General features: G+C 51.1%; 1 protein-coding gene across 4 annotated transcripts in view; it reads left to right on the top strand.

The window, feature by feature from the left end:
* Positions 1 to 633: 633 nt before the first annotated feature.
* Positions 634 to 16,317, top strand: part of ING5 (inhibitor of growth family member 5) — a 20,776-nt gene continuing 5,092 nt past the window's right edge. The window contains exons 1-5 of one of the 4 annotated variants that reach the window (XM_049614494.1): positions 634 to 867; positions 3,164 to 3,235; positions 6,249 to 6,415; positions 7,044 to 7,155; positions 7,321 to 7,414. In XM_049614494.1, the coding sequence (XP_049470451.1) occupies positions 831 to 867; positions 3,164 to 3,235; positions 6,249 to 6,415; positions 7,044 to 7,155; positions 7,321 to 7,414 (482 nt within the window). In that variant the 5' untranslated portion in view covers positions 634 to 830. The other 3 variants (XM_049614495.1, XM_049614496.1, XM_049614497.1) reach the window with 3 other exon arrangements.

The following is a 16,317-nucleotide window of genomic DNA, read 5'->3' as shown; positions in this document are numbered from 1 at the left end:
CGTTGAAAAAAAAAATAAATAAACATTAAAAAAAAAAAAAGGTCGGTAGTGTCCAATTATGTGCATTTTTTCATCAAGCACAGAAAGGGGACCAGAAGGGATGCACCCAACCTGCTAACATTCGGATTCAAAGGTGAATAAGACAGAGATCTGTACCCTTAGGAGGTAGGGAAACTCGAAATTCCTGTACGGCTTGAATTTTTTCAGCGAACGTAACAAATGGAAATTCGTTAGTGTTTGACAGGTTTAGGGGAGAGTCACGAGGGGGCTACATGCTTATACACGCATCCCGAATAACGAAACTCCCCTGGTCAGGGTGTGCTAACTTGCGGGAGGGCACGCTGGAACCCCCGGGGCCCGGGCCCCTTCTCCCCAGCACCGCGGCCGACGTGGCGCGCCCGCGCTCTACCTGCACGTGCGTCGCCCACCGCCCTGCCGGACGCTGGCGACACCGCGCGCGCTCGCCGTACCACACTCGTCACACCCGACCCGCACCTGTTATGCGCCAGCGCTGCCGCCAGGCTGGGGACGGGACCCGGGGGTCCAGGGCCACGCGGACAGGTGCGGGCGTCCAGGGTGCGCGGCGCCCCCGACCCCGCCTCCGGGCCGGGTCCCCTGCCCCGCCCGGCGCCAGGCCAAAACCTGCTCCCGCGCGGCGCCGCGCGCAGCCTGCCGACCGGAAGCTAGGGGGCGTGCCCAGATGGCACCCCGCCCCCTACGCGAGGGCCAATCAACACTCGAGGCTCATTAATAGTGAACGCGCCGGCCCCGCCTCCGCCCCTCGCGGCACCGCCCGCCCGCGCAGACCTAGAGCGCGGCCGCGGACGAAGATGGCGACCGCCATGTACTTGGAGCACTACCTGGACAGTAAGCGTCCCTCGCGGCCCCCGAGCCCGGCGCCCGCACAGGGTACCCCCCTCACGGTTCCCCACGGACACCAGGCGCTGCGTGCGGACCCCGAGGACTCGTGGGGGTGGCGAGGGCAGTCCGGAGGCGGCGGGGGTGGCGGGGGCGCGCGAGGGGCGGGGCGGGGCCGCAAGGAGATGCGCGCGGGGGGTGCGGCGCAGGGTCCCACCGTCACGGCCGCGCCAATTCCAGGTGCGTCACGGAGGGGCGGGGCCGGTTGGCGTGGGGCGTGGCTTGCGTGTCACGGCCCCGCCCTTCCCATGCTAGGCCCCGCCCCTGCCCTCAGCGGCGTACCGCCCTCCCGGCCCTCAGTCTCTCTTGGGAGAGGCCTAGCTCAGGGCCCCGCTCCGCCCTTCCCGACCCCCCTCCGCTGGCTTGGCCCCGTTCCCCGCCCCGGCCCTACTCCCACCCAATTGACTGGCGCAGGTGGTTGAGCCCTGAGCCCGTATCCCCTCGGACGCTGGACCGGGCCTGGGCGGGGGGTGGGCGGGATTCCGGCCGTGTTTCTGTGCCTGCTCGTGCAGTGACCTGGGAGTTGGGGGAGACGATACTGGCTGGAGAGTGTCCTCGGGTGCCTGTGTTTCTGCGTGGCCGGGGACGGAGGAGGGGGACTCGCAGGTGTTAAGGGCAGTGATCGGCACCACGGGGAGACGTCTGTGAGGCGCTTCCTGCAGGCGTCGTTCTGTCCTCATGTAGCACAGGTTGGAGCTTCCTAAGAACTCCTGAGCAGATGGTTATTTCCCTCATTTCACAGATGGGGAAATGCAGGCTCCAGAGGCTAAGTAGCTTGTCAAGGTCATGCACTCTTGCTGGTCTGGCTCTGGCTAGGGGATGGCCTGGCGGGAGGGGGTGGGCGGGGCTGGTGGAGGGGAGCTGGAGAGCTGTATTGCAGTGGGAATGTACGCGGTCCCTGGTACCTGGCTGCTTGGGAACCCCACCTGCAGCTCTATCAGGAGCAGTTGGAAGTGAACCGCTGCTCTGGGGGAGACGGTGGGGACCTCCCAGGCCAAGCGTGAGCGATGGCGGGCGGGGGGCGGTGTCCTAGGCGGGAGAGCACCCTGGAGGGGAGGAGGCTCTTCCTTGCAGCGCTCATTACAGAACCACGATGAACCCATCTGCTGAACCCATCTCCTGGGGCTTGCTCTTCTGGCTCCTGGTACCTTCCCAGTGGGCCCCATTTGGAGGGTTTGAGGATCGTGAGTTCCATCATGCTCTGGGCACCTGTGTGAAAGCTCAGGATGCACATGCCTACTCGCTTGTGGGCCAGGGAAGCAGACTCTGTCCTCCTTTTCCTGGAACTTACTTTCACATGGGGCAGACAGATTTTTTTTATAAGCTCACAGCCGAAGAGGGTCCATGAAGGACCCCAGCAGGTTGCTAGAGCACTGAGGTGGCACTGTCCTGCAGAGCCCAGGGTAGGACAGAGCGGGGAGGTCCATGGGAGGGTGTGGTGAGCCTAGAGGCTGTGGAGGGAGTTTGTGCCATTCTGTGGCTGAGCTGGGCAGCTTTACGCAGCAGCTTTGTAAAGACCGGATTTAGCCCTACAACAATCACTGTCAGCTGAAGACAGTGGAGGGGGTTAGGACTGAGCACGGGAGCCAGTTAGGGGCCTGTTGAGGCTGTGCAGGCAGGCTGGGAGGTCGTCTTGGAGTAGGAGGATTGCAGTGCAGAGGGGAAAGCAGTGTGGGGTGGGGTCCTCCACCCACGCTGTTCAGCATGGTCTGTTAACTTGGAAGTAATTAAGCGAATGAAGAGTTCAGTGCCTCAGTTGTAGTAGCAGCCCTTCAGGTGCTCAGCAGCCCCGTGGTCAGCGCCTGATGTATTGTGTAGCCTGGAGAGACCATACCCATCCTTGCTTGATGTTCTACCCCGTGAATGGGTTTTCACAGTAAATCGGGGGTGGGGGGGAAGATCAAAGAGACCCCAGGGTTTCGGTCTTACTCACTGTGGTGAGGTATTGAGAGGGGAGGAGTGACTGGGGGGTGTGGGGTGGACAGTCACACGGGCCACTTCCCCACCTCTGCTCGCAGCTCCAGGATAAGTCCCTCTAATTTCTCCAGCTTCCAACAACATCTGAAGCCTGTGAGTCTATTATCAGTGTTTGGTACCCGCTCCCCAAAAGATACCTTAATCCTTTTCCTCCCCAAATCCTAACAGACAGGAAACGACGTGAGCTTATTTTTTGTAGATTTTAGATATAAAGTCTGGAAGGCAGATTTTGTCCTGCTCCCGAGAAGTACATGTCTCTGTGTTTCAGGTATCGAGAACCTTCCTTGTGAGCTGCAGAGGAACTTCCAGCTCATGAGAGAGCTGGACCAGAGGACGGAAGGTGGGTCCAGGCCTTACAGTACAGCCGGCGGTGTGCTCTGACGATTGGGGAGAGGGGGCTCCAAGATACTGGGGTGGCACCGGTCTCCCAGGGGACCCAAGACAGCGGGGCTGCAGCCTAGCCTTAAACTTTGGGCACTGTGTGGTGTCTTATGGAGTGTGCTGACACTTTAAAATTAGACTTAGGGGCGCCTGGGGGGGGCTCAGTCGGTTAAGCATCTGACTTTGGCTCAGGTCATGATCTCATGGCTTGTGAGTTCAAGCCCCGCATCAGGCTCTGTGCTAACAACTCAGAGTCTGGAGCTGCTTTGGATTCTGTGTCTTCTTCTCTCTGCCCCTCCCTCACTCATGCTTTGTCTCTCTCAAATATAAATAAAACATTAAAAAATTATACTTAGTTTCTTGGGTTTTAACATACCTTCACGTAACACTTTTTTAAGTTAATTTATTTATTTAGAGAGAGCATGTGGGCGACTGGGGGAAGGGCAGAGAGAGAGAGACAGGGAGAGAGAGAATCCCAAGCAGGCTCTGCACTGTCAGCATGGAGCCTGATGCAAGGGTTGAACTCACAAATTGAGATCATGACCTGAGCCGAAATCAAGAATCAGTTGCTTAACTGACTGAGCCACCCAGGTGTCCCTTCATGTATCATTTTTATGACCATCATCTATCTCTTGCAATCAGAATGTTTGTCATCTTTCTTTTCCTTTAAAAGAGTTTATGTTTTTCGGGGCACTTGGGTGGCTCGGTCAGTTGAATGTCCGACTTTGGCTCAGGTCATCATCTCATGGTTCGAGTGTTTGAGCCCTGCATCGGCCTCTGTTGTCAGTGCAGATCCTCTGTCTCCCTCTCCCTGCCCTTCCCGCCTCTCCCAAAAATAAAATAAAACATTAAACAAATTATTTTTTGTTTTTAAACTGTGTGTATATAGTTTAAAAAGAGCACTTTCTGATGTTCTGTTGTTTAACTCCCTGTTTTTAAACATCATGTTTTTGCCATTTCTTACTTAGCTCCCTTTTGCTTTGGGGTTTATTCTGTTACCGTGGAATATGAAGGTTTGCTTCCCCAGTTGCACCTGCCCAGCTCCTGCACCGCCCCCGCCCACCCAGCCACCTCCTGGTGTAGTGGGTTAGAATCTGAACCTGCAGTACAACAGGGATGCTGTTTCCTTCAGGACTCTTGACTGGGTGGTTTGCAGCTGGGCCATGTTACATGCTGTGCTTGTGTGACCTGTTTTGAATAACTTCTGTTTTTCTGGAAGTTCATAATTGCTTTGTTTTCCACATTTCATACACATTCCACATTTTCTGTGGGTCTGTTACACTAGGTTATCTGCCATTTCTGAGTTTGCTCTCCAAACGCAGCCTTTTCCCCTGGGGCTTCCTGTCCTGCAGGCTATACCTGGGCTGGTTGTTTCTAGGCCTGCTGCACAGGCTCTGCCTCTGCTCATCTTCAATGCAGGACCCTGAATGCTTTGTTGTAAATATCCTCTTTCTTGATCTGCTCCCTTGTTTTATTGCAGCCTTTCCTCCAGTAGTTTCCTGGAAAAGGGTACACGGGAAGGTAGATTTCTTATGATGTTATATGTCTGAAAATGTGTTTGTTCTGTTCTCCTATTTGATGAACAGTTTGGCTGGGTATAGAATTCCATATTGACCATCTTTTCCCTCAGAATGTGGAAGGCACTGCTGCCTTGTCTCCCAGCTTCCACATTGCCCTTGACAAATGTGATGCTGTTTGGATTCCTCATCCTTTATATATGTGGTCTTTTTCCTGTTTAGCAGCTTCTGCTGCTTCTTTGTCCTTGAGGTTTTGTGTTTTGTGGCAACATACTTGGGTATGGGTGATTTTTCATTCATTGTGCCTGGCACAGTTTTGTAAGATCAGGATAGCTGTGGTTTTTTACTGAGGTACAGTCTCCCTACTAGCAAATACAGAGACTTTTTTTATTGTGAAATATGGCATTTACATCCAGGAATAAGCATATGTTTAGAAATTGTCTAACAAATACCAACTTACGAGCCTCTGCCTAGATGGAGCAACGGAACCTCTGGAGCCTGGGGCACGTGTAACCCTGCTGAGCATGCTACCCCTCCCCCCAAGGGGCTGGCACCCCGAGCTTTCCTCCTGCAACAGTAGGTTTCTCACCTCGCTAAACCGGAGATTTCAGAGTTGTATCAGTGCCCCCCTAATTATCAGTGGAATCTCACGGTATGTTGTTCTCTGTGTCTGGCTTTTCTTTTTTTTTTTAATTTTTTAAAAATGTTTATTTATTTTTGAGAGAGAGAGAGCATGAACAGAGAGAGGGAGACACAGAATCTGGAGCAGGCTCCAGGCTCTGAGCTGTCAGCACAGAAGCCGGATGTAGGGCTGGAACCACGAGCTGTGAGATCATGACCTGAGCCGAAGTTGGACACTTAACCGATAGAGCCACCCAGGTGCCCCTGTGTCTGGCTTTTCTTGCTCAGTGCCACCTTTTGTGGGATTAATCCACATTGCTGTGGGTGACAGCTGTGCTATTTGGTGCTGGGTAGCGTTCCACGTGATTGGACCACAGTTTATTGATCCGTCTTTCTATAGATCGCACATTTGCCTCGTTTCCTGTTTTCTGCATTTATGGGTGTTTTCCCATATGGATCCTAAATCTTTCGGGTGTGGACTTGAGGGCAGTGGGCAGGTTGTGGCTGAATGAGCACATCATTTGTTACTCAGGGGCGTTGAGAGTCGGTGGGGCCGGTATGTGTTCTCACCTGGACCGCGGTTGTGCCCGGTTGTGCGCTGTAACTTCCTGGGTACGCTGCCCTGGCTGTGGCGTCTGTGCCCCCCCCCCCCCCCCCCCCCCCCCCCCCCCCCCCCCCCCCCCCCGCGCCAGGCTCCCTGTAGAAGGCCGTGCCCACTGTGCTCCTACCAGCAGTAATTCGGAGTTCGGTCAGCCACCCTCACCGGAACCGGCACTGCTGGGCTTGTTCTGGAACCCGCTGCGGGGACCAGCTTCTCCCCCATTTCCCCATCAGATAAGAAGGCAGAGATCGACATCCTGGCCGCGGAGTATATCTCCACGGTGAAGACGCTTTCTCCAGACCAGCGTGTGGAGCACCTGCAGAAGATCCAGAGCGCCTACAGCAAGTGTAAGGAGTACAGTGATGATAAGGTGCAGCTGGCCATGCAGACCTATGAGATGGTGAGGACGGGGTGGGCCCCGCCCTGTTCTGCGGGAAGAGGGGGGGCGGGGGGGCGGGGGTGCTGCCCCGTCTGCCGGAAGGCACCCTCTGGGTGCCCCGACAAGTTCTTCTTTCGGACTGTGGCACGTGGCATTGGCTGAGTGTCGCGAGCCCGCCGGCTCCTTGTCAAGTCTTGGCAGCGTCTGTGGGTCTCCTCTGTGGGGCGGGGTAACTGTCTCATCCCCGAGCTTTGACCCCATTGCCCTCTCTCTCTTCTTTCTACCATCTTGGTCTAAATACCTAAGGCATCAGAGGCATTTTCTGTGAGAACCTGTCCTCTGAAATCCGTACGTTCTTCAGATTTTTATGTCTTTGCCCCCATTCCCTTGCGTTTCACAGCCCCGTGTCTCATTACTGTCTGCCTTCACGGTTTTCCCGAGTGGCACTTACTCTGTTGAGGTGTCAAAGCATGTGGGGACAAAGACCCCCACATGAACTGGGATGGCGGGCCTTGTTCCATAGCGCTCTGTTCATTGAAGACTCAACTGAGTCCGAGAATGTACATCCTGGTTGATTTCCGGCGTGTTTGTGATTCCTGAGATGTCCCGCTTCCATTTTTAAATGACTCGCGAGCATCCTTTTCCGTAGGTGGATAAACACATTCGAAGGCTCGACGCAGACCTGGCACGCTTCGAAGCAGACCTGAAGGACAAGATGGAGGGCAGCGACTTTGAAAGCTCCGGAGGACGAGGGTTAAAAAGCAAGTCTGTTAATTTTTCTTCATTTTGTTACCATTACGTACGGAGTTTTGAAGAGTTGTCTGATAAATGTATTAGGAACATTACGGTAAATATCATGTTTGAGTAAATCTTGTCCTGCTTCAGTGAATTCTGTGCAGATAATTGGGGTGTTTATGGTCTTTCAGAAGGTCGAGGTCAGAAAGAAAAAAGAGGCTCCCGAGGTCGTGGCAGGAGGACCTCAGAAGAAGACACTCCAAAGAAAAAGAAGCATAAAGGAGGGTGAGAGGCTCTTTTCCTTGTCTCTTTCTCCCCGGAGGTTACTTAGCGCTAGTATTTACTTAGCATCTGGGGACACCAGCGGCCGCTAACAGCGAGGAGGCGCTCCCTGCGTGCCCGCTGTGGGTGCGGTTCCACTGCGCTCGGCAGCCTGACGGGGCTCCTGGGGAGAGTGACCGGCCGAGGGTTTACAGCTGGTGTGCGGGGAGCCGGGTTCGCACAGGGCGGTGTGACTCCAAAACCCACGCTCTGAGCCCCTGTGTGTCCTGCCTCTTGAGTGACACTATAACATTTACCGACATTTCAGGCTGAGCCACACTTCAGCAGCTAAATATATAGCTGTTCGTTGTTTTATGTATAAATATATATTTTGGATATATTCATCATTAAGTTGCATGACTGTATTTATTAAACAGATGTGTCATTTACCTTGAATTTCAGCATATTTCATTTAAAGCTTTCTCCCACCTGCTCCCCCCACCCCCCTCGCTCTTGTATTGCTTCACAGAAGTGACATTTAGAATCAGAGAAAACGGTAGAGAGCTGAGTAGCTTCTGGGGAGAGGGTTCTGACGGTTACGGGGAGATCTCAGGACAGTCCATTCTTGACAAAAAACGGGAGAAGTTTTGGTTCTGTTTAAACTTTTATCTTAAGAAACACCCTGAATACCATCTTGCAGTAAATAAACGCAGAAGAAGCAGGTAGTTTAACGAGTTCCTCTGAGGCACATCCTGGTCAGTGATTGACCTCAGCCAAAAGTGCTTTCATGGCTCTGTGGAAGCCGTAACCTCCTCCGTCTGCCCCGGGGACCTACGACCCAGACTTACGTGGTGTTTGTTTCCATTCTTTGTAGTTCTGTCCCCTGTGTGTGTGTTCGTGGATGCTATAGTTTAACCTTATTTTTTTCCCTTTTATTTATTTGTTTATGTTATTGTTTGTTTATTTTTGAGAGAGAGAGAGAGAGCACAAATGGGGGAGGGGCAGAGAGAGAGGGAGACACAGAATCCGAAACAGGCTCCAGGCGCCGAGCTGTCAGCACAGAGCCCAGCGCGGAGCTTGAACCCATGAACTGCGAGATCATGATTTTGAGCCAAAGTCAGACACTTAACTGCCTGAGCCACCCAGGCACCCTTTTATTTTTTTCTCTTTTAAGTTAACTTTATTAAGGAATGGTTTACATACAATAAAATATTTTAAGTTTACAGTTTAATGCTGTTTTCACTTTCAAGTTATGGAACTCTTCAACCTTTCTATTTCTTCTTGAGTCGGTTTTGGTAATCTGTGTCTTTCAAGGAATTGGTTGTTTCATATAAGTTGTCAGATTTATTGATATCAGGTTGGTCATCATATTACATGATTGTCTTTCTGTTGTAGGATTTTGTACTGATGATTCCTCTTTCAGACCTAATATTGATAATTCATGTCTTCTCTCATTTTGTCTTGATCTTTTCAGAGAATTACTTTTGGTTTCATTGACTTTTTTTTTTTTTAATGTTTTATTTATTTATTTTGGGAGAGGGTGCAAGCGAGGGAGGGGTGGAGAGAGAGGAGGAGAGAGAATCCCAAGCAGGCTCTGTGACGTCAGTGCAGAGCCTGATGCGGGACTTGATCTCACAAAGTGTGAGATCATGACCTGAGCCAAAATCAAGAAGTGGATGTTTGCGCCATCCAGGTGCTTCACGGTTTCATCGGTTTTTATATTTTCTCTGTTGTTTGTTTTCTTTGTCATTGATTTCCGCTAGTATTTTTATTTTTTCTTTCCTGCTATTTGGATTTACTTTTCTTTTTCTGGCTTTTTAAGCTGGAAGTAACTAAGAGCAGTGATTTTCATATTTTCCTTTTCTAATATAAGCACATAAAGCTGTAGTTTTTTTTTAAACTATTGTAAGTCTAATTACTGTTAGCATGTCCCATAAATTTAGGTATGTTTTATTTTTATTTCCTTGAAAATATTTTAAAATTTCCTCTGATTTTTCTTTGACTTATATTTTATGTAGAAGTATGTTTCAGCTTCCAAGTAATTTGGGATTTTCCAGGTAACTTTGTGATTTCGGTTTCTAATATTTCTGCTGTCATCAGAGAACACTGTATAATTGAAATTCTCTGAAGTCGATGAAGACTTGTGTTAGGGTTTATGGTCCGGTCTTGCTGTACATTCCATATGCCCTTGAGAAGAATATCGTGTTTTCTGTTGGTGGCGGCATGTTCTGTAGCTGTTAGTCGGATAACTTGGTTGGCAGTTCTGTTGGTCTTCTGTGTCCTTCCTGACACTCTGTTTACTCACTTGAGGAATTACGGAGACAAACATCTTACAGTCTCTGACTCAAGCTGTGGATTTGTCTGTTTCTTCTGTCAGCTTTGCTTCACATATTTTGAAAGTCTGTTATTTGTTGGTACATACGCATTTAGTTTTTTCTAAAAATAACTGACTCTTCATTGTTATGAAATTTCCTCCTTTTTCCCTTGTGATATTCTTTGTTTTGAAGTCTACGTGGTCTGATATTATGATAAGTTATTCCATTTGTCTTAGGATGAGTTTTCGCATGGTGTATCTTTTTCCTTTTTCGTTCTTTTACTTTCAACACATTTATGCTTTTGTATTTATTTTTTATTTTATTCTTTTTAACTTTTTTTAACTTTTTATTTATTTTTGAAATAGAGTGTGAGTGGAGGAGGAGCAGAGAGAGGGAGACACAGAATCTGAAGCAGACTCCAGGCTCTGTCTGAGCTGTCAGCACAGAGCCCGATGCGGGGCTCGAACTCACAAACCGTGAGGTCACGACCCGAGCTGAAGTCGGACGCTTAACCGGCTGAGCCACCCAGGCGCCCCTATGCTTTTGTATTTAGAGTGGGTTTATTTTTTTAAGTTTATTTATTTCTTTTGAGAGAGAGCACGAACAGGGGAGGAACTGAGAGAGAGAGAGAGAGACGGGGGGGGGGGGGGGGGGGGGGAGGGAGAATCCCAAGCAGGTTTTGCACCATCGGCACAGAGTACAATACAGGGCTTGACTGCATGAACTATGAGATCGTGACCTGAGCAGAAATGAAGAGGTGGACACTCCACCGACTGAGCCACCCAGGCGCCCCTAGAGTGGGTTTCCTGAAGGCAGCAAAGTTGAGTCTCGCTTTTTTTTTTTTTTTATCTAGTCTGACAGTCTCTCCCTTTTCACTGCAATGTTTAGAGTACTCAGATTTAACATCATTACCAATATGATTGGATTTGAAGTTACCTTCTGCTGGTAGTTGTCCGCTTGTGCCGTCTCTTAGTTTAGTGTCTTCTTTTAGATTAATTATGCATTAGAAAATTTTATTTTAAAATCTTTATCTATTTTTGAGAGAGAGAGACAGAGTGCGAGTGGAGGAAGAAGAGAGGGAGAGGGAGATGCAGAATCCAAAGCAGGCTCCAGGCTCTGAGCTATCGGCACAGAGCCGCCCTCGGGGCCTGAACTAGTGAACTGTGAGATCATGACCTGAGCCGATCGGACGCTCAACCGACTGAGCCAGCCAGGCGCTCCGTATGTATTTTTTTGAGTACATGTTTTGGTATTCTGTTTTAAGGACTGTTCTAGTGTGTCTTCCCTGTTCGTTGACTTACCACAATGAACTTCTAATGATATCACCCTGTTCTGTGTGTAATGTAAGAACCCACCCGAGTTTTTTTTCCTCGTGCCTTCTGTGCCATCGTCAAAAGTTCTGCTTCTACACGTGATAATTTGCCTCACAACATATTGTTATTATTTTAGGTCTAAACCACTGATTACGTTAAATAGACTATAAACCACGAGGAAGGGTTTTATTGTCACTCCATGTACGTACCGTTTCCGCTGCCTTTATTTCTTTACGGACGTGAGGATTTCCCTCTGCTGTCATCTCTCTCCTGCTAAAGAACTGCCTTTAACGTTGTTCTACACTGTGGGTCTGCTGATGCTGAGGTGTTTTCCCAAAATTTTCTTGTCTGGAAATGTCCATTTTATCTCTCTTTTTTAAGGATATTTCTGTTGGACTCAGAATTTTAGTTGACTTTTCCCAGCACTAAAGATATTTCTTTCCCTGGTATCCTCTATCTTGCACGGATTCTGATGAGAAAGGCTTTTCTTTGATCTTCTGAATGTATGTGGCTTTATTTGTTTTTGCTGCTTCTAAGATTTCCATTTGGCAATTTGATTTTTAACAACTTAATTATGATCTGTCCCGGTGTGGATCTTTTGTATGTATTTGGCTTAGACCTCATTGAGAACTTCTTGGAACTATTGGTTTGTAGTTTGTATGAAATTGGGAAAATTGTCAGACATTCTTCAGACAGTTCTGCTTCCCATTTGGCTTTTTATGGACCTTCAATTACACGTATGCTAGCATGATATTTTCCTGCAGTTCACTGAGGCTCAGCTCGTTTATTGTTGTCGGTGGTGGTGGTTTTCTTTTCTCAACGTTTTTCTTCCTATGCTTCTGTTTGGATAGTTTCTATTACTTTGTCTTCAAGTCTTTTCTTCTTCCTTAGTGTCTAACTTAATCTTCTTTTAGTGAATCTTTCATTTAAGAGATTTTTTTGTAAAGTTCTATTTACACCATATTTATTTAAGTACTATTCAACGGTTCCCTTATTACATTTATGTTTTCCTTTCTCTTTGAGCATACGCATTTATGATAGCTTTCTGAAAGATCTTCTTTTCTGATTCTGTCATTTCCAGGGATTTTTTCTTTCTTTTTTTAAAAACCTATTTATTGGGACACCTGGGTGCTCAGTTGGTTGTGTGTCTGACTCTTGATTTCAGCTCAGGTCATGCTCTCGGGGTTGTGGGATAGAGCCCCATGTTGGGCTCCGTGCTGAGAGTAGAGCTTGCTCGAGGTTCTCTCTCTCTCTCCTTCTCTGCCCTTCTCTTCTCGTGCTCTTTCTCTCTGAAATGAAAAAAGAAAAGCAAAGCATGCTAAAAAACCCCCAATTTATTAAGGCATGAGTGAGGTTCAAAAAGCTGTCCATGCGTAATGCGTACAGTCTGTTTCTGACTCATTTTTCTCCTGGTTGAAGTCACATTTTCCTACTTCTTCACACATCTAGTGGTTTTTTTATGGGATGATGGACAATGTGAATGTGTGTTGTTGAGTGTTCAGATTTTGTTGTCTTCGTTCAACAGGTATTGAATTTATTTTCCAATTTTTTGGTCAATAGTTTAATTACCTGTGGATCAACTTGATCCTTTGCAGGCACATGTTTAACCTTTGTAAAAAAAAAAAAAAAATCCGTTTTTCTTAATGTTTATTTATTTATTTTATTTGAGAGACACGGAGTGCGAGCAGGGGAGGGGCAGAGAGAGAGGGAGACACAGAATCTGAAACAGGCTCCAGGCTCCGAGCTGTCAGCACAGAGCCTGATGCGGGGCTTGAACCCATGAACCGTGAGATCATGACCTGAACCCAAGTCGGACGCTTGACCGACTGAGCCACTCAGGTGCTCCAAAAACCCTCTCTTCTTAAAGGGCTAGATGGTAAATATTTTAGGCTTATAGGCCGTGTTGTCTTTGCTGTGACCACTCAGACCTGCTGTTTTATATCAAAAGCATCCACAGAAAATATGTGGCTGTGTTTCAATAAAACTTTACAGAAACAGACCACCAATGCCTAGGTTAGGGTAGCCTTACTGTAGGGTTGGTTAAGCCGTACTGCTAAGGTATAGCCCTTCTGGGTTCTCTTCTGAATGCTGTTTGTGTTTATCGAGGCCTCTCCTTGCTGGCCACGTGGAGCGAGTGTGACGAGCCTGTGTGTGAGCTCTGGCGAGCTCAGCTCCCAGCCGCCCTGTACCCTCTGCCAGGACTCAGGGACTCTCACCTGTGCACAGCTTATTTTTTTGCTAAAAACTGAAAGGGGTCCCTCTGCAGGTTTCGGGAGCACATTCTCTTCCTTCCTCCTTTCTAGCAACCTGCCACCAAATGCCAGCAGCCTTGCCCTCCTGGAACTTTGGTTTTTCCCTCAGTTCTAGACCTCCATTCTGCGTTTGGTTTTCGTCTCGGTGGACTGGAGTGTGGGAAGTGCCTCCAGCAGGAAGCCGACACGATTGCAGGGCTCGCCTCGGTTACCTTCTCTCGGGCCCCCGTCCTGTGCTGCCTGCGGTCAGTGTCTGAAGAGCTGTCGCGTGTTTCGTCCGGTTTTCTCCCTGTTCACGGTGGGGGGCACGTTTGGTGCTTGTTGTTATATCCTGGTCAGAAACGGAAGGTTTTTTCTTTTCTCCTTTAGACGAGCCCTGTAGTCTCTCTCACGCGTCAGTTTTTCTCCGTCCCTTTCCTTTCTTCACAGCTTTCCTTCTGCGGAGCCCAGACTGTGTGACTCCCGGCGTTTCCTGGAGTCTAGATCTCGCTGACAGATGTCAGTACATCCTCTCTCGGCATCATCATGGGGGGTTTCCTCCCGTGCTCGGTGGATTTGTTCCATCTGTGACCGGGGGCGCTTTCGCGTGTGCTCCCGCTTGCGCCAGCGTTCTGGAGGTCTGGTGGGGCACCTGAGGCCGGGCCGCAAACACGGCCCGCAGACGGGATCGAAAGGGCCCGGCCCTTGGTGGGTCTCCTTCGACTGGCTGACATATGAGCAGTCAGGCTGAGTCAGTTCCGGGTGGACGAGACCAGCAGCAGGACGTCTCGTACGTGGCGTTCTCCATTCTCGAACACCCTTTGATTCCTTTTTGTACAGATTTTAGTTCCTCTTTGGAGAGTCTCCCTGTTTGCAGTCACGTTATTCAGATTTTCTTTGTAACAGCGGCTTCAAGCCCATGTCTGCTCATTTGCACATCGGGTCATTTGTGGCTCTGCTTCTGTTAGCTTTTTCGTGATTTTCACTCACGTTTTCCTGCTCTTTTTCCTGTCCTGTAGTTTTTTTTTGTTGTCTGTCTGACTTTAGGTATAAGAGGAACCCGGAGGGTGAGATTTCTGCCGTTCCCCAGAAGAAGTTCATTTTGCTCTCAGTCCAGGCAAATGGAGCGGTCTGGAGGCCGGCGGCCACTCTACCTGGGCCCTGTCCCCTGTCCCCTCTGATGTCAAAGGTCTCACGATGGAAGACCCCCCCCTCCCCCCCAGTTCTCAGTGGGGGACCCAGGGTTTATTTCCCCCTCCTGAAAGGCGCCTGTGTGGCTAGTCCGCGCCCTGGCTTTTCTTTCTTGTCTCTTGCCCGTGTTGCTCCTGGGGTTGGCGGAGGTGTGGAGGGACGGGCCGCTGTACAGAGGCGGGCCCCTCCCCCGAGAATATGGCTCAGCGCTCAGCCTTTCTGCCGCTCTGCCGCCTCTGTGCCGCCCCCAGGTTCAGCGAATGACTGTGGGGTCACGGCTGCCCCACGTATAGAGCTCTCACGTGTCGGTGGCCGTGCCGGCTCTGTGTGGCCCACAGAGGGCGGGCAGCCCTCGGCTAAGCCCGGGACACAGATGGCCTGCCCACTTGGCCACTGCCCTTCCCTTGGCCTTAGGGTGTCTGGGCCTTGTCACTCCACAGCTTTCCGGTGTCTGGAAAATGTGGTTTTAGCAACTTGTTGGGTTTGGTTTTTTGACTCGTGGCGGCAGGGCTCCAAGTCTTCCTGCTCCACGCTGCTCAGAACCGAAAGGCGTGGTGGCCTTTTCTGGAGACAGCAGGCGCTCTCGTTGGTCGCCTCCCCACGGGTCCCTCACAGGGAACGAGGCCCCAGCTCTCAGGCGCGGTTAGAGCTTCCCTGGCGGGGGTACACCTGCCTGTGCCGCAGACCTCACGGTGACGCACGAGTCTCGCCGCCACCTATGCGGACACACTTGAGATGGCTGGGCACGTGGCTTTTCCCTCGGCAGAGCCGTGACGGCGTGTGCGTTGCTGACCGCTGTCTGATGGCACCGAGGAGGCGGGTAGCTGGCCCTTTGTGCTGGGCTGGCTGCAGAGGAGGAGCGGGGCACGTCGGGTGGCGACGTGTGCAGAGCGCCTGGGCGGGTCCGGCTGGGCCTGGCCTGTCCGTGCGAATCCCTTCTCGGGCCCCCGAGCAGCACTGTACGGAGGTCAGGACGGGCCACGGGGGCCGCTGACGTGAAGGGTGTGTGAGGGGCACCGGGGCTGCCCTGAAGTCTGGCTCTGATTCGTGCTTGGAAAGCACATCGGGCAGTTGGCGGTTTAGGCACGGGAGGGGGGATCCCTGGCAGTGCCTGGTGAGGGATGCCTGCGATGTCCCGGGAAATCGGCTCGGAGGACACGTGTTGTGCCCAGTAGTGTCGGAGTGAGGTGGCCAGCACGGCCGATACGGGGTCTCCAGCCTGCCTGGCAGGTGGGAAAGACCTCCTGGCAGCGCTCCACCCGCCCACCCCAGAGCCCCCTCAGGTGAGACCGGAGAGGAGGTGCCCAGGGGCGATCCCAGGCCTCCTCGTCGGTTGGGTGGCGCCCTTGAACCTGGGGGACAGGTGCTCAGGTCAGATGTCAGCTCGCGGTGTGAGAGCTCAGTCCAGCTTCGCAAGCAGAACGCACAGGGCAGCCGAAGTGCGGTCGGCACATGGAAGGCGCGTGCCCTGGGGCGTTTGGGGGTGACCCCACCGCAGGTTGGCACCGGTCCTCCAGGTGAGTCTCGGGGAGGAAACCCCACCGATCCAGCAGGGGGTGAGACACGGTGACAGAGGCCAGCTTGAGAAATTGAGGTTTGGCGGAAAACAGAGGAAACCACGTCCTAGTCTGGAGAGTTGCCTGAATGAAACGTTTTGAAAGCATGTGGACGGGACACATTTTTGTGATGCGCACGGATTTCAGATAGACAGAGAAAGTCCTGCCTGTTCCCAGAGACAGAGAGCAGGTCACTTACAAAGGGAAGAGGCTTAGACAGGCCTTGGGGCCCTCATGGGCAGCACTGCCTCCAGCGAGCAGCACTCAGGCCAGAGGCGGCACTGGCACAGAGGACACTGTCGCTGGGGGGGGGTGGGGGGG

Source organism: Panthera uncia (genome assembly GCF_023721935.1).
Source record: "Panthera uncia isolate 11264 chromosome C1 unlocalized genomic scaffold, Puncia_PCG_1.0 HiC_scaffold_3, whole genome shotgun sequence".
In the NCBI taxonomy this organism is placed as follows: domain Eukaryota; kingdom Metazoa; phylum Chordata; class Mammalia; order Carnivora; family Felidae; genus Panthera; species Panthera uncia.
This window is presented reverse-complemented; position numbering and strand designations above follow the sequence as displayed.